Source organism: Engystomops pustulosus, chromosome 1 (genome assembly GCF_040894005.1).
Source record: "Engystomops pustulosus chromosome 1, aEngPut4.maternal, whole genome shotgun sequence".
In the NCBI taxonomy this organism is placed as follows: domain Eukaryota; kingdom Metazoa; phylum Chordata; class Amphibia; order Anura; family Leptodactylidae; genus Engystomops; species Engystomops pustulosus.
In genome coordinates this window covers 256,835,580-256,859,768 of record NC_092411.1, presented here as the reverse complement: position 1 = coordinate 256,859,768, position 24,189 = coordinate 256,835,580, and the positions used below count along the sequence as shown (strand labels likewise).

At 40.3% G+C, this 24,189-nt stretch overlaps 1 protein-coding gene across 1 annotated transcript in view; it reads left to right on the top strand.

Annotated features, from left to right (window-relative positions):
• PGCKA1 (PDCD10 and GCKIII kinases associated 1) overlaps positions 1-9,749 on the top strand; it is a 49,858-nt gene extending 40,109 nt beyond the window's left edge. Inside the window, exons 3-5 of the mRNA XM_072125887.1 lie at positions 2,236-2,278; positions 4,453-4,505; positions 7,317-9,749. Of these exons, the coding sequence (XP_071981988.1) occupies positions 4,474-4,505; positions 7,317-8,079 (795 nt within the window). The 5' untranslated portion in view covers positions 2,236-2,278; positions 4,453-4,473 and the 3' untranslated portion in view covers positions 8,080-9,749. The remainder of the gene's footprint in view (positions 1-2,235; positions 2,279-4,452; positions 4,506-7,316) is intronic.
• The last annotated feature ends 14,440 nt before the right edge of the window (positions 9,750-24,189 follow it).

The window sequence follows — 24,189 nt, the reverse complement described above, 5'->3', positions numbered from 1 at the left end:
ATTTGGAATTTTTTTTCCGCTTCCGAGTACATGGCATGGAATATTTAATACCATCATTATGAAGTGCAATTTGTTACGCAGAAAACAAGCCATCACACAGCTCTTTACGTGTAAAAATAAAAAAGTTATAGATTTTTGAAGGTGGGGAGTGAAAAATGGACATGAAAAAACAGGAAAGGGCCCGTAACCGGTTAATCCCCTTCCCTCCGGTACTTGAAAAAGATGAAGTCGCCGCTCTGAAAGCACTTGGTGCAAGTCAGAGCGGCGACTTCATCTTCTTCGATGGGAGGGACACGGGGAGGCAAGTACCGGGGGGGAGGGGGGGCGATGGAGTGTCCCTGACTGGGCTCAGTGCGGTAGGAGCTTGGGACCCCTCGGTGCACAGGACGCGTTCATAGAGAAAACACGTCTCCCCGCTCAGGGCTTTCCTTGCGCTGGGAGACGCCATGACATTTGAATCTGAATAATGATATTTTGTAGGCGCATTTTGTGTGGAAAACTTGATGCGGCCCAGCCTTACCCAGAATCTACCTCCAGCGGCCCCCAGGTAAATTGAGTTTGAGACCCCTGTTCTAGATATACAGGCGGGTAGACAGATGGAAGTATTACAAGATCATTTAGCAACAATATTTCCACTTTAGCTGAGTAACAGGAGTGAGCCGTGTATCCTAGGTGTGGCGACTTCTGACATGAGATGAATAAAAAAAGTTCTCCCATTGGAGGGAGTTGTGCAGCTGTTGTGTAGTTTATGACTTTAGGCTATAATAAAAAAAAACACACAATATCACCCATGTATCTAAGCAAAGTGGAAAGGAAAGCAGAGAAGAACATGCAGGCGCTACTGTACAGGTACAACTAAAGTCTTCAAAATCCCTTGTATGAGGATTTGTTTTGGGCAGGATTAGGAAACTGTTGTCGGCACAACTGACAATTGGCAAAATGTAGGAAGAACATTTATATTCTGTATTTTTATACCATTTTTACACTAGTGACTGCTCATCTTCAATAATTATTCATAGAACAGGTTGAGGTTCTGGGGATAAGAAGGGTGCTCAGATTTCTCCTGTTCTGTAGCCATCATGTAAGATACTGGGGGTCATTTACTAAGGGCCCGAACCGCGTTTTTCCGACGGGTTATCCGAATATTTCCGGTTTGCGCCATTTTTCCCTGAATTGCCCCGGGATTTTGGTACATGCGATCTGATTGTGGCCCATCGGCGCCGGCATACACGCGACGGAAATCGGGGGGCGTGGTCGTAAAAAAAAAAAACAGACGGATTCGGAAAAACCGAAGCATTTGTAAAAAAAAAGTGTTGCTTGACACGCGCTTACCTGTACCCGGCCTGGCTTGGTGCACTCCGACGGACTTCAGCGCAGCAGCGACACCTGATGGACATCGGGGGAATTACCTTAGTGAATCGCCGGAAGACTCGAATCCTCCACACAGAACGCGCCGCTGGATCGCGAATGGACCGGGTAAGTAAATCTGCCCCAATGTATCACCTGTGTATTATGATTTTGATGTTATTTTGATTGTTTTTATTTTTCATCCCTTTATCCCTTTTATTGTTTTCTAAAAGTACTTTTTGTAGTTTTAGTAATTGTGTGACTGCATAGGCTGTGTAATGTGATGAAAGCTGGATCCCTCCCTCTGCTTCTCCCCTTGTAGCTGTGTATGAGTGACCACTTGGTCATAGTGGCAGTGAATAGCATGGACACTAGGCTGTATGAATATTATAGCCCCTACAAGTCTGGTATCACTTCCTACATAAGAGACTAGAATCAGTTTCCTGGGGAAAGGAGGAAGAGTCCCTTCTGTCTGCTTTGAATCTGTGGTTTCAGGACCTTTAGAGGACTTTGAAAGGTCCTGCAATGTCTCTTGTATAGATGTATATTTAAACAGATGTAAACAGATATTAAACTGGAACAGATGTACAAGAATTTCGTATGTGAAGGTTCTTCTCAGTATAAAATTTGGTGGCCGATACTATAATACGCTACTGGCCACAGTCCACACATCATAGTACAGGTACTCTGAGTATTACTCTCCATGCCCCACTGTGGTTTTACAATCTAATAATCCAAAGTATTTGATACTTCACTACCTATCCGTTCTTATTGATACCAAAATCTAAATAATTTTACAGCATTTAAATGCATTTTATTATTCTCATAATTTGTGTAAATGTTAATTTTTATGGCTCTATGGCTAATAGGCAACCATTCTTGTTCCAGACATGCGGCTCCCATCTCTGACCTTTAAAGGAACACCTTGAAGGTAATCTTTATTTTTTACTTTCTGGTAATATTTTACTACTCAGTGAGATAATTTTTGTTAACAGTTTTAGTAACTATGAAAAAAAAATTCTTGACATAAAAGGGGTCGCCCACTTTCTGCAAATAATTGATATTGTTTGTGTAATGAAAAGTTATAGAATTTTCCAATATACTGTACTTTCTGTATCAATTCCTCACAGTTCTCTGCTTCCTGTCATTCAACAGGAAGTTTAATTGTTTATATCCTGTAGATGAAAGAAACGGTCCATGGTCATGTGATGTCACACAGGTGCACGGCTCGTTATATCCCTGGTCATGTGATGTCACACAGGTGCACCGCTCGTTATATTACAATGAGTAATCAAAACTGTGTTGTTTAATGAGCCGTGCACCTGTGTGACATCACAATAACAGGGATCATTTATCACCCAGAGGAAGTAAACAATGAAGCTTCCTATAGAAGGACAACAACCAGCAATCTAGAAAACCGTGAGAAATTGATACAGAAATGATATTGGAAAATTGTATAACTTTTCATTACACAATATCAATTATTTTCTGAAAGTGGACGACCTATTTGCACACTACATTTGCAGTGTACAGTTTTGTAGGCAAGTGTTCTGCAATGTAATTTATAATGAATGATATTTATAAAAAAAATATTTGATAGTGTTGATAGTTTTTCTTATCAATTATCAAAATGCAAAGTGAAAGAACAAATGAGAAATCAGAATCAAATCTATGTTTGGTGTGACCATCCTTTTTGCCTTTAAAACAGCAGCAGTTCTTCTACACCTGGTATACTTGCTGAAGGAACTTGGCAGGGAAGTTATTCCAGTTGGAGATCCATTATAGATTGAAGGGTTACAAGGCTACCCAGCCAATTGACCTGTCTCATATTATAAGGTGTTATCAAAAAACTGAAATGCTGAAGGCGCCTTACAATATTTACCAACAAAAACGCTCTAATTTATGGGGTTTTATAAAGGCATACATACAAAAAATAAGGATTATCAGTATTTTATATATAATCGAGTATAAGCCTAGTTTTTCAGCACAAGAAAATGTGCTGAAACCCCAAACTCTGCTTATACTCGAGTTTAAAAAATATAGGTTTTACCGGGTTTTTGTGGTAAAATTAGGGGCCTCGGCTTATACTTGGGTCGGCTTATACTCGAGTATATACGGTAGATGATCATTTAGTGATCTGACTAAAGGAGTCAAATAAATTAATCTGATATACTGGCAGTCCCCAACTTAAAGAAATCTACCATTTGCTTTTATGCATTATGAAACAAACATACCTTGAGAATGCTGTAGCTACACTGATACAGAAACATATCTTGTTTAATCCCTGAATTGAGTGGTTTTGCTGAAAAAACAATTATAAAATTATGATAATGAGGCTCTGTCGTTCCTGTGGTTGCCTAGGGTGCTTCTCCTCTTACCCTAATTATGCAATGCTCCAGCCTTGTCCTGCCCAGCATAAGCCGAGAATACGTCATCACTGTGTTGTCCCTGACAGGCAGAAGTAATCAATTTTGCTCCATCCCCATTTTGCTCCATGCATTTTGTTTCACGATGCATAAAAACAAAGAACGACCGACTTAAAAATGTTGTTAATGGAGGAGACGTGAAGGGGCGCAGCCTCCAACAGAGTGGTTAACCACAGGGTGTCACTATCTAAAAACCTTCACTGCTGAATGCTCGCAGTTTTTAACACAAAACCTCCACCATCGCAGATACATCAGAAGGTCCAAGCCCAATGATTTATCTGCCGTGGAAGCTGAGGGAAGGGGGTTGGGGACTTATACACGGGTGCATAGAGCACCAGCACATGATACATCTTCCCCATAGTCAGTATAAAATATCTCTTGTGGCTTCCTCAGATAGGAGCCATATCATCGCTTCCATGGGGGTCACACCAAATAGTGATTTAATTCTAATTCCTAATGACTATTAACACTTTTACTTTTTAAAGAACTTTCACTTTGCAGCATTATTTCATCACTTGTCTAAAACAGCCAAAGAACAAAACTACCAGTGCCAAAGGCTGGATTTTTTAAAATAAACGTATATTTTGTGAAAAAAGACCTACGACTTTAATATATAGTACAAGCAGAATCCTGCTCTTCTGTCTCCCATATTACTTTGTTTTTATTATTTCACATACAGGTATTAAGAGACCTTAACCAGATGGGGTGCAATTGCTGTAGAATGCTGAACAGGTAAATGACTAATTGGAACTGGAAACATTATGTATTACCACAATATATGCTTGTGCTCCATCGGCTGAAATCACTTTGGTGGAGCATGCAAATATGTTTTACTATATCTGCACTTGCTGTCAATCCTGACTGGACAGCAATTTTAGATATAGAAATGTATTAACACAAGAGATCAGCGGACCCTAACTTTAGGTTAGATGTCCTCCATTCGGCAGCTCCACCTAAGCTAGACATGTTGCTGGATGAGGTAGCTTTACACCCCTAGCAACTAGGGATGGCTGTGATTGGTCAGACTGACACCTGGTAGACATACCTATCCAATCACAGCCATGCCTAGTTGTTAGGGATGTAAAGCTGTGTGATTGGCTGCTCAGCAGCCCATCAAGCAACATATCCGGGTTATGCAGAGTTGGCAAACAGAGGACACCAAACCTTCATTTGGGTCCATTCCTCTCTAATTAACACTTTTTACTCCATTTGCTCAAAAAAAGTTTCCTACTTTCCCAAAAGGGGATGTGGTATAAGGTCAGATTTACTACTTTATGTTAGTGTTCTGGTGAGAAAACCTGTTACAAGCGAGTCCACTCCCTTACTTGAGTCAAATGGGTGGTTGGTTGCTGAGGCTGTGTGCCTGTCCCTCTTCAAAAATTAGGCCCACATTGTGCTGGGGTCGATGCTCCCAAACAACTTACCTATAAATCTTTCTGTATTTACTAGACATAATAGTAATGTGGTTGTCAAGTTCCTGTTGAAGCCAAATTTACACTGTTTTAGAAGTCATAAACAGATACTGTTTATCCAAAAAGGATATACAAAGATTGGACCTTTAAGGAGTGGAGGTCTAGCCCAATTTGGTTACAATCCCTTAGTTATTTGGTGCAGAACTTCATCTCTACAGAAAAATTAGATTGCATGTAAGAGTGAGGAATGACTGGGGGTAATAGAAAGCATTAGGATAGAGCATAGATCATGACAAAAGCCAGGCACCATAATGGAGTAGAATTGTGGATGAGGCAAGACTTCACCTTATCGGTCTATAAAGTGTCTTCTCCCGGAAGCACCAGCACTGTACACTATGATACAAATCAGGTGGTGTGCACTTTGCATGTATTTGTATGAGTTTCTTGTGTTCTAAGTGTTGCTCACATTACCTGGACAATAAATCTTGCCTGGTATAATACACATCAGTTTAACAGGTATTGTCTCATTTAGTTGTTCTTTTTGTTCTGAAAAATTCCAGGAATCCTTCTCTTCAGTTGTCATGTGATTTCTTGTCATCCCTGAGAATCACATACCTTTCTCTTGTTTCAAGAGGGTTACCATTTTAGGCACCATACTCCCCCGATTAAGCAATTTTATGAACTGTACCAAAAAGAGTCCCCACAGGGGAATCACAGCTTGTGCTGATGGTCAGACAGGCTCCTGTCACATAGTTATAATGTAGAAGATTAGACTGTGAAATTTTTGACTGTCCACTTTTGTTTTTTAGATTTTTTTGAAGGTAAAGATGATTAATAAACACTATCTTAAAAAAAATATGCAAATAAGTAAGTAGAAAAATATGTAAATAAGATAGAATAAGAAAAACCACGCCTCTTTTGCTACCTTATAAGGAAGCCCCCTTAACACCAAGTATGACTTTCAGGAAGCCTAATGACTTGATGCAGGATTAAAGCCAAACCAGTATATCTATTCCAGAAGGAACAGATTCCCAACTATAGACAGAACTGTTTCAACATGCTTGCATCTCCTCAGTACAGTGTAGGGAACTGGTTTGGCTGAGTAAGGGTTGGGAAGTAAGAGTTATCCTTACGGAGACTGCCAATTAAGGCAGACCTTGCAGGCATGTGGTGACCTATAGCCATTGACACTCCACTGAGGGATTCTGGAATATATGTAAACAAGTTTTCCAGGATGGGATAAGCAAAACCACGCCTTTGGTTACTTTGTAAAGCAGCCCCCTTAACACCAAGCATAACTTTCAAGAAGCCTAATGATACAATGCGGGATTAAAACTAACCAATATATCTATTCCAGAAGGAATAGACTCACAACTGTAGAGGTTGCATCTCTTCAGTACAGTGTAGGGAACTGATTTGGTTGAGGTAGAGCTTGTACTGGCTCTAGCTGCCCATGTGATGTTGTGCTGAGACATGGTGTAATTTATTGTAATGGCAGCGCAGAGTTAGAGAGAAAGCTAGAAAGTAAAGATAGTGGGGCACATTTACTTACCCGGTCCAGTCGCGATTTCGTGGAGCGTTGTCTGACGAGGATTCGGGTCTGCCGGGATTCACTAAGGTTGTGCGGCCGATATCCATCAGGTTTCGCTGCTATGCCGAGGTCCCCCGGAGTTCACCTTCTTCTTCCCGGTGCATGTGAGTGCTTCATCTTGGGACACAAATCGTTTTTTAAATTCCACAGTTTTTCCAAATCCGTAGGGTTGTCCGATGGCCACGCCTACTGATTTCTGTTGCGTGAAAGCCGGCGCCGATGCGCCACAATCCAATCATGTGCACCAAAAACCTGGGGCAATTCAGCGCAAATTTTTGGGAAAACCCGACGAAAGTGCGGCGTTCGGACCCTTAGTAAATGAGCCCCAGTGTCTTAACTGAGCACACAATAGGCTACACTGCAAGGACAATAGTGTTTCTCACACTCCGCACTTCTATGTAAGTCATCAACATCATTACTGGCCTGGATTAATGAAGAGGTTTGGCTTACAAATACAAAGGTAGACACATTTGTAATAGTTTATGATGTTATATTTGTTGGTACATTTTGAAGTACAAATGACATTTCCCTGTCTTTTAGTTATATGTTCAAACCACAAGAACCTCCGACAAATGGATATGTGAATGAAGCACACAGCTACGATCATGACCGTTCCAAGTCTCCTACAATAAAGATCAGTGAACTTATGAATGAAGGATGCAACGTAATCGAACGAGACAGATTCAGTGGTTCACATGATTTGTACAATCCACCAGAAAAGATCAATGTTAAAACTGATGAAGCAGACTCCACAGGACCAACAAGTTCCTCATCGTATGCCACATTGAATGAGAACCTTATAGGTGATGTCAAAGAAGCAGATGACCATTCCTACCAGTCTCATGACAATGAGCAGTTATCGCATACTTCAAGTCAGCAAAAGTTACGTATACCAAATGGCCACACGACTAATTCAGATGAGCCAGAATGCATTCAGCATGAGCTATCTGGATCCATACAGGAAAATATTTCTCTTACAGAAAGTGCAATACTTGAGGTCAAAAGTAGTAACTTAAACTTAGAAGTTGATGGTCTAACTACAGAGAAAAATTATGCAAATGACTCTAACAAAGATCCTCCAGATAAGGCTGACATTGGATCCAATTCTCCATCAGATGACCATGGTTCTATACAAAGGTCAAGATTTCCTTCTTTGGTTGACCTCATGATTGAAAGAAGTGTATCACGGGGTTCAAAGAAATTAGTAGTTACAAACGGGGAATTCCTGGATGATGATATGGATCCAGATGTTGCTGAAGCACTGGCAGCACTGGCCGCTGCAATAGCTGGTGAAGAATATTAAGACTATTAGACATCAGATGTGGATGCACTTTAATAACAAATCAAGTTTTTTGGACAAGTTTAGATGGACAATTTCAGTTCTTTGGATTCAGAAAGTCTGAAGATTCTTAATATTGGAAGAAAGCATAATAAATTTGGAAGATATGCTGTAGATCATGAAGGTCACAGGATGATGTTCTTCCAAAGCACTGTCAACAATATGCTTGATATTATGACATTTGGTAGCATGACATTTTAAAATACCACTGGTTGGTAGTAACATACTCATTTTTATGTAATTTAATTTCTCATCTTTTAATATTTATTGGGATGATTGTAAAGTATGATTGCTTAAGCTATTTCTAAACAAGGAACCTTGGGTTTTGTTTCTACAAAAAGTGGCCTTGTTACATAGAGACCAAGGTTCAGATGAAGAAGAACTTTGGTTGTTATGGTCAACAAAGTTACTATTTCTCTGATATACTCTTAATACATGAGACTGTTGGGTTACATTTGTCCATAAATGACAATAATTGGTATGTTTTTATAACATTAAATGCATTTATGGCCTGTGGGAAGAGGCCTCCCTAATTCAATGTGCCGTAGATATTTCTAGACAATTGTCCACACGTTTATAAAAGGTAGTTCTGCACTTTCAGAAGACATTGTGAAGTCTGATCTAACTATTGATATAGGAAGATCATGCCAGGTATCATGCCAACTACATGCAGTCCCCTACTTAAGGACACTGGACTTACAGACGACCCCTAGTTAAAGACGGACCCCTCTGCCCACTGTGAACTCTGGTGAAGCTCTCTGGATGTTACTATAGTCCCAGATTGCAATGATCAGCTGTAAGGTGTCTGTAATGAAGCTTTATTGATAATCCTTGGTTTCATTACAGCAAAAAAATTTGAAACTCCAATTGTCACTGAGGCAAAAAAAAAATTGTCTAGAACTACAATTACAAAATATACAGTTTTGACTTACATACAAATTCAACTTAAGAACAAACCTATGGACCCTATCTTGTATGTAACCCGAGGACTGCGTGTACTGGGTTTCATAGTCTTTACCATGGGGAGGGCAGGTGAATGAAAGGCTTGAAACAAATTGGAATATGGTTGTCCTCTTGGAAATACCTGCCTTTGGGACCAAGACATCTTATGAGTGAATTTGCATCACATTCTGTTCCACTTCTTTAATTCATATCTGTTCTTAATCTATGCAACCAGTATACACCCCAGTATAGTGACCTCCAAGACTGAAGCAATACTTTCCTCATGGTTGTCCAATGCTATCATAAACGATGGGGCAGAACAAGGGCAGTATAATCACAAGTGATATTGTATCTTACATTGAGGAAATAACAGGAATGGATAAGACCAATGGTGCTGGGAATTGGTCCCAATATATATTGCCTTATAATAGAATAATCTCAGTGCTAATGTACCCTATTATTTAGCAATTGTGGAAACAGCTTGGGAAATTCAATAGTGTTACCTTTGTGTTACAGTAAGGTGTTACAGATGTTCTTACATGCAAACATTGTTGTGGTACTTATTTCGGGTTTGCCCATTCCTGCAAGTGAGAAATATAATCTGAAAACTGATTCAAGAAATTTCTGCAGCACACAATGCAAGAGGCATGAACCGACCTACTGTTTAATTATCATCCAACTTAAAGGAAACCTACCACTTACAAGTGGTAGGTTTAGACACATATACATGGCACCAGCTCAGGGTGAGCTGGTGCCAGATCATATTTTTGTTAGGGGAACAAAGCCCCTATCGCCGTTTTATAAGTTATATTAACTTATAACTCGGCGCACCGCACTTGGGCACGCGCAACTTAGCGCGGCCTGTTTCCCCGTGCTAAGTTGCGCAGGCGCGCGTGTGCCGGAGAGCTCGGTGACGTCACCGGCTCTCCAGCACTTTAGAATCCGGCGCACGCACGGGCACGCGCATGGTGCGCCGTGCCCAAGTGCGGTGCGCCGAGTTATAAGTTAATATAACTTATAAAACGGCGATAGGGGCTTTGTTCCCCTAACAAAAATATGATCTGGCACCAGCTCACCCTGAGCTGGTGCCATGTATATGTGTCTAAACCTACCACTTGTAAGTGGTAGGATTCCTTTAAGTCCAGAATGCAAAACTCTCTAGTCACCAAACATAGAATATATTGATGCCTCACAGTTCCAAACCAATGTCTAGTCCAGATAATTGGATACTTTTCTTTTCTTTTTACTTTAGAACCGAGTATATGAAATATTCTCTATCATACATATTGTCGAAATTCTCAAAAAGCCGAGTGTCCACAGTAGCACTGAATCAGTATAAATGACAAGATTACGTGTCTCAGTGAATTTTATTGAAAGACCAAGATAACAAGTTTCCCCGAGGGAATGTTGTCTTTTTCAGGTTAGATAACATTTAGTTGATGAACTAATCTAAATAGTTGTTCTTCATCAGGATCTACTTCCTCTTACTATCCATACTCTACTGTACTGGCTAAGCACTCCGAAGGTTATCTGGACTAAATTATTTATCTGCGATCGTCGTTCTACACAGAACCAAATTGAGGCTTCAGAAGGTTTCAGCAGCAGCCAAGGAAACAGTAAACTTCACAAGTCACAAACTACAACCGGAGTTTTGTTTCAACTTACAAAATAGTATTTGGTAAGTGTTTTAGCCCTTTAAAGGACATCTACCATCAGGATGATGGATTGTAAACCAAGCACACTGACATACTTGTGTAAGCCCCATCTAGCAGGATCCACTCTTCTTTTAGTTTCTTTTGCCCTTTTTTTTTAACCAAAAAAAGCTTTTAAAATTATGCAAATGAGCCTGAGGGGCTCTAGGCTCCATAGGTGTTAATGGAGCCTAGGGCCCCTCAGGCTCATTTGCATAATTTTAAAAGCCTTTTTATTCTTAAATAAGTGTCCTTTAGCATCCAATGAAAGGGTGCATTTTGTTCCCCAGTTTGGAATGCTGAAAGATGGCGCTAGCTCCCTTGTGTGATAAAAAACGTTTTATTTTTATAAAACGATCATATTCAATAAAATTGTTAAAAAACAGTTATAACGCGTTAAAAAACAGAATAACGCGTTTCGCACTTGTACCTAGCGCTTCATCAGATTCATGTGCCTGCTTTCTATAACATGGAATTTATAAGAGTTTATAAGCAGGCACATGAGTTCATGATCAAGACTGATAAATCTGGGGATGATCCAACATGTTGACCTTCATTTTTCTTTGTTCTGAAGCACTAGAGAACGATCTTTTGGTTGGTTTAGGCTCTGACACAAGACCTGCAAGCAGTTCACTCCAACCTCTTATGGAGTCGATCACTTGCCCATACAGTTTATTTCTTATGGGTTGATATACAAATGAATTAAGTGAGATACAGCCACCTCTGAATTCACGTCTTACCTGGATTAGGTAGCTTGGACAGTGGTTGTAGGATCACGGAGCTTGGAATCGGTATAGGGGCCCAAATGGTTAAATTTGTTATTTAAAGTTCATAAAAAAGCCTCTGAAACCCATTCATTAGGCAATAAAAAGCAAACAAAGACTCATACACCTATATAAAGAACCTATATCATACATTCACCCCTCCCTCAAACTCTGGACAGCTTTTATTGTCCATCAAAGTGAAGGCAAATCTCTACATTATATACACCCCATTAAATCCACAGTGAGTCAATGCTGGTGATTCAAGGTTGTGAAAAATTATATGAAAAAGTTCTAAGTGGCAAATTTTATTATTAGGTATTTTATAGGTGCATATTGTGACCTGCACGCAGGTAGATTTACAATACTTTGAATATATGTCATTCTACAAAATATAAGACTTTACAATGGAGTTACTGGAAGCGATTTTTTTTTTCTGTTTCAGTACATTGTCCAAATGTTAATAATATCAGGTGAATGTATGATGACATCTATTGTATAATTGTCACTGCCTGACACCACCATAGCTACAATCACCTCATCTCCCAATGTCCTCCTGCCAGTCCTAGTGATGTATAATGCCTGTTCTATCATACTATGAGAAATGATATATATGTATAGTATTAGTCGCCCCCTACCAAGGACTAAAGTAAAGTATGCAGTCACCAGTTAGCCATATAAAGGTTGGCACTCTAGTTGACAATCCTTATTCCTCCTCCAGAGTTAGCCATCAGGCAAAAAAAGTCTGCAAAAGAGCTGGCGCTTAATAATGACTTTAAAGAGATTTTCCCCCCCAAATGAAAATTCTCACATCTCATTCCCCTAGTGATGTTAACCCAATAAAGATTATTTTAACCCCTTATCTTACAATTTTACACAGTGTTATTGCTGTTTAAGCTCCTATCACTCCCTAGGCTGCTCAGTGCAAAATCCCAGGGTGTGGGCAGAGCCTCTCTAGCAGACACATTGGGGCACAACATTCCCATTGTAGTTCACTGAAAGTGCATTGTCCGATGATAATGCACTGTGCCACGATTCACTAAGATCATGCACCTGATATCCCTCATGTGTCGCTTCCCTGCTCAGGTCCAACAGAGTTCACCCTCTTTTTACTGGTGCATGTAAGTGCAATGTCGGATCGTCCGACGGCACCCCCCCCCCCAACTTGTGTCGCGTGTGAACACTCGTGTGCAACACAATCCCAGTGCAGACACCTGTTAAATACCTGTCCAAGCCGTGCAAACCCCAAAAAGCTGCAAAGTCTGACGAAAGTGTGAACTGCGACCCATTATGACCCATCTAATTCTCTGGGGTGACAATGTGGTTACATTATCAGGGCACAGGTGTATATACATTTTCATTTGGCTTCTGACATCGTACTAACACACTGACACATAGAGAGAAATGATACAAATCAGAGATCCATGAGATCCATTAGATGCCTATTACACACACAGCACTGCTACATCCCCGTCTCACAGATATGTGCCTGCCTCCCCCTTCACCCGGATCATTTATCTCTTTGAAGTTTGTAGTTTGCAGCTTATCTCTGCTCACCATCTCCTGCCAGGAAGTGAATTATTGAGCGTCTCTGAGCTCCGTGCAGGGGGCGGATCTACAGGCACAGAGAAGAAAGACACAGCTCCAGGCTGTCACACAAAAATCCAAGATGGCGCCCCCCCTCCACCCTAAGTCAGAAGTTACAGGCTTGTGTCTATCCAAGATGGCGGCCGACCCTAAGTCAGAAGTTATTGGTTCGGACCTAGTGGCAACTGAAATTGTATACCGCAGGACTGATAGAGACAGGTTGAACTTATATCTGTCAAATGCTGTATTTTTGTTAATAACAGTGAATTAGAGAATGTGTTATTTTGTTATGCAGAGTACATGGAAAGAAACTTGTCTTTGATCAATACCACTTTAAATTACCAAATACTTTTTTCCATTTTGAAAATAAAATATGCAAATTATCTTACCTGGAAACTGTCTATCTAGCGCCACCTATAAAAAAATATCAGCAAATAGGATGCAACACACTTTACACCTAGGGATGCACTATATGTTTAATAGGAATCTCATTATTCCCCTGCAATAATTATAGCATAGACTAAATTGTAACTTAATATGATGTATGTGCATATTGTATTTAATAAAATCTTTATTATTTGTATGTATTTTTTACATTTATTTTCCATACTAAATGTTATTTGGGAATTTAGTTATGGGGGGGGGGGGGCACTTTATATGCAAAGGTGCAGAACAATGCTCTAATACACTGATGAGGGTGTACAAGCCTTAAAGGGGTATTCTGATTTTGATTATTGTTATTTTTTGCATGTTGAAAAATGATACATTTTTCCAATATACTTTCTGTATCAATTCCTCGTGGTTTTCTAAATCTCTGCTTGCTGTCACTCTATAGAATGCTTCTATGTTTATTTCCAGTGGCTAGAAATGTGACCATGGTCACACAGGTGCACGGCTCATTACATCACAGATAGTAATCTGAGCTGTGTGATATAACGAGCCGTGCACCTGTGTGACCATGGTCAGATTTCTGTCCACTGGAAATAAACAATGAAGCGTCCTATGTAATGACAGCAAGCAGAGATCTAGAAAACTGTGAGGAATTGATACAAAAAGCATTATGGAAAATTGTATAACTTTTTATTATACAAACAATACATTTTTTTTACTGAAATGGTAATACCCCTTTAAATACATTAGTTTAAATGCTGTAGAGCTTTTGTTACTATGTGCCACAGAAGAAGCAAGGGATAGTTCACATTTCTCAAATAAATATCACCCCACATGGATATGAGTCACTCAAATATCTTCTACATTAAGAAGGCCGTGTTATGTGATCAAGTTGAAGGAAGGCAATAGATTTTCTACAGTTGTATGGTCTATTTTTTGGAAGGTAACTGTAATCCAGGTTCTGGGAACAGGCAGGTGACACAGACAGAGACAATGGGCCCCGAAACCCCCCCATTCCCAACTTTCCCTGCCTGATTGCCTTAAATTACCCTAAGCAGTAAGGGACAACTAGTCGAAGGTCTCTTCCTCCTCCAAAGTGCAAAACACAAAGACATTACAAATACAAACATGGAAGAATAGTCTCCAGAGTTGGGTGAACACTACCAGAGTGAAGAGAAAACAGATAGCAAGATGGCGGAGCTAACTACAACCTATAGCAGGCACTAAAGTCCCACCTACTGGAATGATTGGACCTCTGACAACCATAGTGCAAAGGATTTTGGTGGATTGATCAAGTCCATGGTGTGCACCCATTGTAGTTACTGGTGTTGTTGGATAATTGTGTAATTATGACATATATATGTGTGTGTATATATATATATCATACAAAGAATAAAAAATACAATAAATTGGCTGTATGCACCAGACAACCAATGCTTATGTGCAGAGCTATGCTTTCCTTAAAGCAGTTGTCCGACATTAATAAAAACTTTACTGGTGGGCTGGGTTGCTAAAGAAAACCCTATACTTACCTCCCTTGGCGCTCCTGGTGTCCTGCGCTGCCGTCAGTCACTACTGTTCACAGGGGCATGCCACCTCTGTTTCAACAACTTCCAACAGTCTGGCACCCGTCTCCTGTCCTATTGCCTGCTACAGCGGAAGTACCCGACCCTTTAAACAGCGACAGACAGTGCTGCAGGACACCGGGAGCGCCAAGGGTGGTGAGTATAGGTTTATTTTTTTAACAGTCCCCCCAGCTCACCAGTTAAGTTTGTAGTTTTGTAACCAAAAGCATAAAATACTATTTTGAAGCGAAGAAGGAAGAAGGCGGCTGGAATCCTGAAATAACCTCTAGGTTATTAACAATGGAGACCTGCGGTGAAAGCTCTTGCAGGTGTAGGTAGCGATATTAATAGCTCAAAGGACTACAGTACAACGGAGAGGAGGATTGTCTGCAGTTCTGAAATAAAATGATCTGGACTTTTACAAGAATTGGCCCGTTCCCAGTGACCCTGGAGAAAAAAATCACTTGTTTATTCACAAAAATACCATTTACATACTGTACGTCGTTTACTCCGTACTAGCTAAATAAAGTCCCCACTGCCTGGCCACCAATTGTGCTATCCAATATTTACTATGACATCACTGTGTGCATTATACAGGCAATGTGACAGATTTGTGAATTAGGGATAGTTAAATGACAAGGTGTAAAACAGCCGAAATATTTTGTGTAACCTAATCTCACTGACCTTTGGGCTCCGTTGATGTCATTTTAATCATCTAGCTATGATAATAAGGTGTGAACAAAGCCTTAACTGTATGCTGTAAATAATAACATATAATGTAGGAAGTAAACAAGAATTTTAACTGTGACCTACACAAATAAGTAACATCCAGTATGTCACCTACCTGTAATTAATACTTAATAATAATAGGATCACACAGTGATGACTTATCCAACATACAATTACAACCAAAAGGAATCATAAAATGATGACAAATGTGTTTCTGTACTTGACAATAACATAATAAAAGATTATAATCATCATGAAGAATCTGACAAGGCTTTATGAATCTATCAGCCCTCATTACTATATTCTCTTGTAGAAAAAGTCAGATGCACTGATGGGGCCCGGCTATAACTATACACATTGGGCCACATTTACTAAAAACAATGAAAAAACGGTACTATTTGCAGTTTGCCTGTGTAGAGGGCAGGGGGCGCCAGATTCAGTATTTCTGGTGCACGTTCTTCATGAATCTGGCGCCCCCTGCACTGCGCCAGCAAAGTGCACCAACTTTTTTAGGTGCTCCTTTAACATGGGGCATGTGACACACTTCTGTCGGACCTTGCATGTTAAATGTGGCGCACAATTGAGCAAAAGAACGCCCATTTCAGTTACCAAATTTGTGTTGCGCAAAGAATAGTGCAGCCACAACACAAATGTGATGCGGACACTTCTTAAATACGTAAGTAGTTTGCACATAAAAGAATGTTCAAAGTCCGACAGAAAACTGGTGCAAGCTTCTTAGTAAATGTGCCCTATTCTGTTTATTGCATTTGTCCCTGTTTATTGCATTCAAGTCCCAGGGTCAACATCTGGAAAGAGTTTGTATGTTCTCTCCGTGTTTGCTCCGGTTTCATCTCACACTCCAAAACATACTGGTAGGTTGATTAGATTGTGAGCCTCCTGAGGACAGGGACTGATTTGGTAAGCTCTGTGCAGCGCTGCATAATCTGTGAGCGCTATATAAATAAAGAAATTATTAACAATGTCTACTTTGAGCTGCTCGTCAATGTCTTTCCAAAGTTATAGCATTTTCTGTTCTGAAAGTGTTCAGTGGGCGGAGACCAATATCTGTCAGTCTATGCCCTCAGGCTGAGGCCAGTTAGCTTGCCCACAGATCCCATGATGCCTTGTGTTCTCTCTCAAAGTAATTTACCATTAAATTAATTTAGTTTCCCACAAGTAAATCCACTGAACACTGCACAGTGCACATACAGAGATGGAGAGACTGATAGGGAAGATCTTGTACCTCGCTTTTCTGTACAGAATACATCTGCATTCACACATCCAGCTCTGCTTCACACACTTTCACATGACCTCCTCCCCTCCCATAAAACCGTCTGATAAACATAAAAAAAAGTACTCACAGGGCTTATCAGCACAGGCAGAGGAAGCAACTATTGCAGCTTTGAGGTAATCTAAGGATGTGGGTAACAAAGATAATAGGTAAAGTTGTTTTACAACTCAAGAGCTATTGATTTGTAAAAAAAAACCTTTACAGTTACTCTTTAAAGACAGGCTCATATAAATGTTATATACCAGTATATTAGAAAAGTAAAATGATAGCCAATTATTAAAGGGAACCTGTCACCAGGAGACCCATTTTAGCACTCCCCCAGTCCCCACAGAGCATAGTACATACACTGCCTAAGTGTTTTTGTATAAAAAATAGGTTTTACAGAAAAAAAGATATGTTATATAGAACCTTTCATTAGCATCTGCTGTGTGACTAGGCAGTTGCCAATTAGGAGGGGCTGGAAAGGAGCAGTCCCCCCTCCCCCTTGTGACCTTTTTAAATATATGAATAACTCCCAACACTCGGGATTGGCTGTAGAGGAGCAGGGGGCGTCGCTAAGCCCAGTGATGGGTGTTTTCATATATTTGAAAAGGTCACATGGAGAAGCAATTTCCCAAGGGTGGGGGCAAAACTGCTCCTTTCCAGCCAATCCCAATAGGCAACTGCCTAGTCACACAGCAGATGCTAATGAAAGGTACAATATAACATATCTTTTTTTCTGTAAAACCAATTTTTAATACAAAAACACTTTGGCAGTGTATGTACTATGCTCTGTGGGGACTGGGGGAGTGCTAAAAATGGGTCTCCTGGTGACAGGTTCCCTTTAACACATTACAAGAAAAATCAAACATAGAAGATATATTGATATATTTGAGCCAGGCGCCCCTCAAAACTAGCTTTAATAGTGGTATAAGCCATTTGATTAGACAGTTTGAATATTAATATATTCAGAACTGTGCTGCCCACATGTATGAGCATCTCTAATGTCTCCTAAATGGATCTTCGGTCACATTATTACCTGCAAAACCTCTATATTGTTATATTTAACCACCTTTAGACGTTTTGGCCATAAGGATGGAAGGCCATATTCATGGTTATTGTTAATATAAATATATTATATATATAATATATATATATATATATATATATATATATATATATATATATTATATTCTTAATATATAGCCAGAGGCCATAAAGAGATAATTATTATTATTTACAGATAATTAGCAGTCTAGTTTCTAGCTATGTACTGTTGGGGGTAGGGTTCCTGGTATATAGGGGTTTAAGCTTAGTTAGTGACATATATATTCAGAAGTACGCTGCATACTACATACCAACACATACTGGCACTGATTGTTGATTATATGATTAGTCAGTAGGATTGTGAGGTATGGCAGAAGCTGTGGTTGGCATTAGGACATGAAAAACATTGTGACTGTCTTTGAGGCATTTTGTTTGGCATTAGGATATTTACACTGGTATAAGAGCTTTTGATCGCATTGTGAATCATGGCAGCATTATGTCTGGCATAAGACTGGTTAGGGCTATTGATGGCAAAGTGTTTGTCACAGGTTGTGGCTGGAATGGGGGTATCACCTCAGATTACGGCAATCATCAGTGGGGGAATACTGGGACTCCAGTCATGGCCCAGTCAGAAAAGGGGACCCAAGACCCATAGTCCCATAATTCCTCTCCCAAATCCTGATCAAGTGTACTAATTTGCAGTGAAACATGGTAGCCTTCAGCCAGCGTATGGCCTATGAGATGAAGGAGATGGGGCACAGGCAAAATAATGTTATGAAGCCGCATCTCCTGCAGCTCCAGAGTGATAAAGGTGCCAAGAGGAAGAAGGTATTTGTTTTTAAAAAATGTTACCATAAACTACGGGGACAATGAAATTTGAGGGTAGGTGTTCATTACAGATATGTGAAAATAGGCTGCTGTGGGGGGCACTGTCAGTATATTGGCTACTGTGGGAATTCTTTTGACTACGTTGGAGACAAAATAGCTATCTCTACTGGAAGAGGTGAGTATGTATTATTTTTTTAAACTATGGAGGGTTGATTACTCTATGGCTATGGCTACTCTGAAGGAGAAAGGGACTTGGCTACTGTGTGGTGCAATGTAACTATTGGCTAATATGGGGGACACTGCTACTTGGCTACTGTGGAGGACAATGTGAGTTCCAACTGTGAGAAGCTGTCATGGTGGCCAAGTAGAAGAAGAAAACAAAAGAAAACTCCTCCAGTCAAAAATGTCATCTGTCACCAAACACCAAATATATTACCCATGAGCACCTAATTCTGCAGCTTCTATGTGCTATGACTCTGTTATGTTCTCCTATGAGGGTGAGCTTCACAGAGACAGTCTTATACTACTCAGCCAGCATCAGACTCTGTGATATGTCAGTATAATGCTATCTGTCTCTCTTTGCTTGTTTCTGGTCCAGTATTTATTGTAGTAAGCTGGGTTCTGCTCCTGTATCTTGGTTCTGGTGAGGTATTCCTTTAGTAAACTTGATTTTGGTAACATTTATATTTTGTAATCTTTGCTCCTCTGGTACATTATCTATGTAGTAATCTTCTGTAATTGTATCTATGTAGTAAGCTTGGTTTGGGTACTGTATCTATCTAGTAAGCTTAGTTTTGGTGCTGTATATATGTAGTATACTTGGTTCTGGTGCTGTATCTATGTAGTTATCTTGGTTCTTGTATTGTACCAGTGTAGTTAGCTTGGTTTTGGTGATGTATCTATGTATCTATCTATGAAGTAATCTTGGCTCTGGTATCATATCTATGTAGTAATCTTGGTTCAGCTGTTTACCTATGTATTATGGGTCATTGGGGCAGTTTTTTTAGGCATTTTGGTTGATTTGGGGACAATTTAAATGGTATTTGGGTGTTAGTAGCTTTGTGGCTTGCGTGGCAGAATTGAGTATAAGGGATGCTGTGGGTAATACATTGGAGTCACTGAAGTTGCCATTGAGGCATTGTGAGAGGATTTTATCACAAGTTTCATAGGTAAAACGGTTCTAGTTGCCCATGGAAACCAATCAGAGCTCATCTTTAATTTTATAAACCACTGTAGAAAATAAAAGCTGAGCTCTGATTGGTTGCCGTGGGCAACTAGTACAGTTTTGCTCTCAGACACTTCTGATAAATATCCCCTATTGTTTTGGTAGTGAGAAGACTGTATAAAATTTGATCACTGTAGATAATGGATATTGTGGTTATCCTGAGGGCAATTATAGACCTTATGATTTGTATATGGGGCATTAACAGCAATGAAACTGTTCTCGTTGTTCTCTAATGGCAACCAATCGGTGCTTAGCTTTCATTTTATAATCTGCTGCGAGAAAAAGAAAGCTAAGCTCTGATTGGTTTCCATGGGCAACTATAACAGTTTTGCTCTCAGACAGTTTTGATAAATCTCCCTCATTGTGATTAGGGTGTTGGACATTGTTGGTACTTTATTGTGGTTTAAATAAAGTTGGATTGTAAGCAGAAGTTGAAATGTCAGATGTCATTGAATCACTGTGGTGTTTGAGTTGGCTCAGTGACTGACAATACATGGCATTGTTAGTGCTATGACTCGCTGGCTTATGGGGTATTGGAGACATTCTATCATAGACTTCATTGTATATGTTGTTTCACCAGAGATATTCCCATTGGTCTATGGTGTATACCAGGAGTGTAGGGTCACACTGTCTCTTCTCTTAGAGGGGATATTTTCTAGTGAAGAGATACAAAGACATGAGAGGACAGACAATTAACCCCTTAAGGACGCAGGGTTTTTTCGCTCATTTCTCGCTCTCCACCTTCAAAAATCCATAACTTTTTCATTTTTACGTGTACAGACCTGTGTGCGGGCTTATTTTGTGCGTAACAAATTTTACTTTCCTGTAATGTTATTTATTTTAACATGCCGTGTACTGCGAAGCTGAAAAAAAATTCCAAATGTGGAAAAATTGAAAAAAACGTTCTTGTAGGCTCAGTTTTTACGACTTTGAATGTGCACTCAAAATAACAGCTCAGCTTTATTCATTGGTTCGGTGCGATTGCGGTGATACAAAATTTATATAGGTTTTATTGTGTTTTAATACATTTTCAAAAATTAAACGAATGTGTACAAAAGAGAAAAAAAATTTTTTGCCATCTTCTGAAGCTAATAACTTTTTCATACTTTGGCACACGGAGCTGTGTGAGGTGTCATTTTTTGCGAAATGAGGCGACGTTTTCATTGCTACCATTTTGAGGTCTGTGCGACATAGTGATCATTTTTTATAAAATTTTTTATGTGATGTAAAAAGGTGTAAAAGTCGCATTTCGGACATTTGGGCGCCATTTCCCGTCTCGGAGGTCACCGCCGGCCGTAACCGTTTTTATATTTTGATAGATTGGGCATTTTGGGACGCGGCGATACCTAATGTGTCTGTGATTTTTACTGTTTATTCTGTTTTATATCAGTTCTAGGAAAAGGGGGGTGGTTTGAATTTTTAATATTTTATTAATTTTTTTTATTTTTGAAACTTTTTTTTTTCACTATTTTTTAGACCATCTAGGGTACATTAACCCCAGATGGTCAGATCGTTCCTACCATATACTGCAGTATATGGCAGTATGTGGCTCATTGTAATGGATATGCAGAAGCCATGTATCCTCGGGTCAAACGAAGACCCGAGGCTACCATGGCAACCGATCGCCGCCCCCTGATGACGTTCGGGGGCGCGGCGATCGTAACAAAGATGGCGGCGCCCGGGGTTAATAGCTGCGATAGGTGCAAGCCCCGACCGCGGTTATTAGCGGTGGGGGTTTTCTGCAATATGCAAAAACCCCCACCTTTGTATGAAGAGGACTCAGCCTGTGAGCCCTCTTCATACACTCCTTATACCTCTGCGCCGTAGAGCTACGGCGCAGAGCGTTAAGGCTATATTCACACGAACGTATGGGGGACGTATATATGGCCAACGTATATACGGCCGATATACGTCCCCCATACACTCCTATGGGCGCACGGCACCCTACGGGAGCGGTACGGTGCAGCAAACAATAATTAATGTTATTGTTTGTATAATACAATTTTCCAATATACTTTCTGTATCAATTCCTCACGGTTTTCTAGATCTCTACTTGTTGTCCTGCTAAAGAAAGCTTCTATGTTTACTTTCAGTGGATATATATCTGACCATGGTCACACAGGTGCACCTGTGTGATCACTGGAAGTAAACATTGAAGCTTTATATAGCAGGACAAGCAGTAATGTAAAAAAGAAAAAAAATTAGGAAATGGTATAGAAAGTATATTGAAAAATTGTATAATTCCTCATAATACAAATAAAAACATTGATTTGCTTTAATGGGAATACCCCTTTAACCCCTTAGTGACATGCCTGAAAACGCTCTAGTGACCAAGCATTTTTAGCGTAAGCGCTGGTTTAAGGGCCATAGCATTTTTTTTTTTTTTTTGCAATGTTTTTTTCGGGACACATAGTTATAGTTAAAAAGGTAATATTAGTTTAAACATTTTTCTTAATTTTAATTTCTATTTGGGGTTAAAAGTGGAAAAAAAGCTTTTTTGGTAATTAATAGTACAGTACTTTTTTTATTTTACAAATTACCGTATATACTCGAGTATAAGCCGACCCGAGTATAAGCCGAGGCCCCTAATTTTACCACAAAAACCTGGGAAAGCCTATTGACTCGAGTATAAGCCGAGGGTGGAAAATGCATTGGTCTCAGCCTCCCAGTATATAGCCATCCAACCCCCAGTAGTATACAGCCTGCCAGCCCCCTTGAAGTATACAGCCTGCCAGCCCCCTTTAAGTGAAGTATACAGCCTGCCAGTCCCCCTGAAGTATACAGCCTGCCAGCCCCCTTGAAGTATACAGCCTGCCAGCCCCCTTGAAGTATACAACCTGCCAGCCCCCTTAAGTATGCAGCCTGCCAGCCCTTAATATACTGCCAGCCCCGTTCGCCATCACATAAAAAAAAAAATTCTTCCATACTCACCTACAGGCGGCTCCCTGATGCTCTGTTCCCGTGGCCGGTCTCCGGTCTTCTCTGTGTTGTATCAGCCGGCAGATACGCGTCCACGCCATCTGCCAGCTGGCGCGCAATATGACGCGGCGACAATATGACGTCATCAGTGGCGACACCGTCGCTTGATATTGTGCGCCAGCCGGCTGATACAACACAGAGAAGAGCGAAGACCAGCCGCGGGGAAGACAGAAGAGGAGCCACCGAACATCGGGAGCCACGCGGACTATCGGGCCTCCGGAGGGTGATTATGGAAGTTTTTTATTGACTCGTGTATAAGCCAAGGGGAGGTTTTTCAGCACATTTTTTGTGCTGAAAAAATCGGCTTATACACGAGTATATACGGTAACTAAAAATTAACATTATTAATGAATTCCCTATTCTGTTTCGGTCGTTTTGATATATAATATGTATAGTCTCGGGAAAACAGGGCGATGCTTTTTGTAGTGTAGCAGGGGATTTTTTTTTATTAGATGGGGAAACGTCATTGTATTTTTATGAATATTTTTTGCATATGTTATTTAATTATTATTTAAATACAATTTTTTTCTTTTACAAGTTTACAAGGCATCTATAAGAGTCCCAGTTACAGAGGAAAACAAGCACCTGGGACTGGGGATTCTGATCAGAGCTGGACTTGGTCTGATTAGACCCAGCAGCTCTATTTAACCCCTGCAGACCCGGCGGTCACGTGACCGCCTAGCCTATAGAACCAGTGGCCGCGCCGGCTCCACTCCACTATGCATTACACTCATTCAGCGCAATGCTGTGAGGAGCAGAGAAGGGAGAAGCGGTAACAAACCGCATCTCCCTAGGGTCTCAAGGTCCTGCACCCGCGGTGGTCCGAGAAGAGTTAAACATAGAACCGCTACTAGTGCAACGCCATGTAAAATCAGATTTATGACTTGCGATTTTTTAAACTAATCTCAACATAAAATTGCACAGTTGCTCTAGTCTCCTGCTGGTCTATGTGCTTCTGCGATATTTTTACTCATCTTGTGACACTGCTGAGAGATTTATTAAAAGGCCAATGTCACTTTAACAAGTCTGACGGGCAGCGGAGCTCCAAAGGCCATGAATG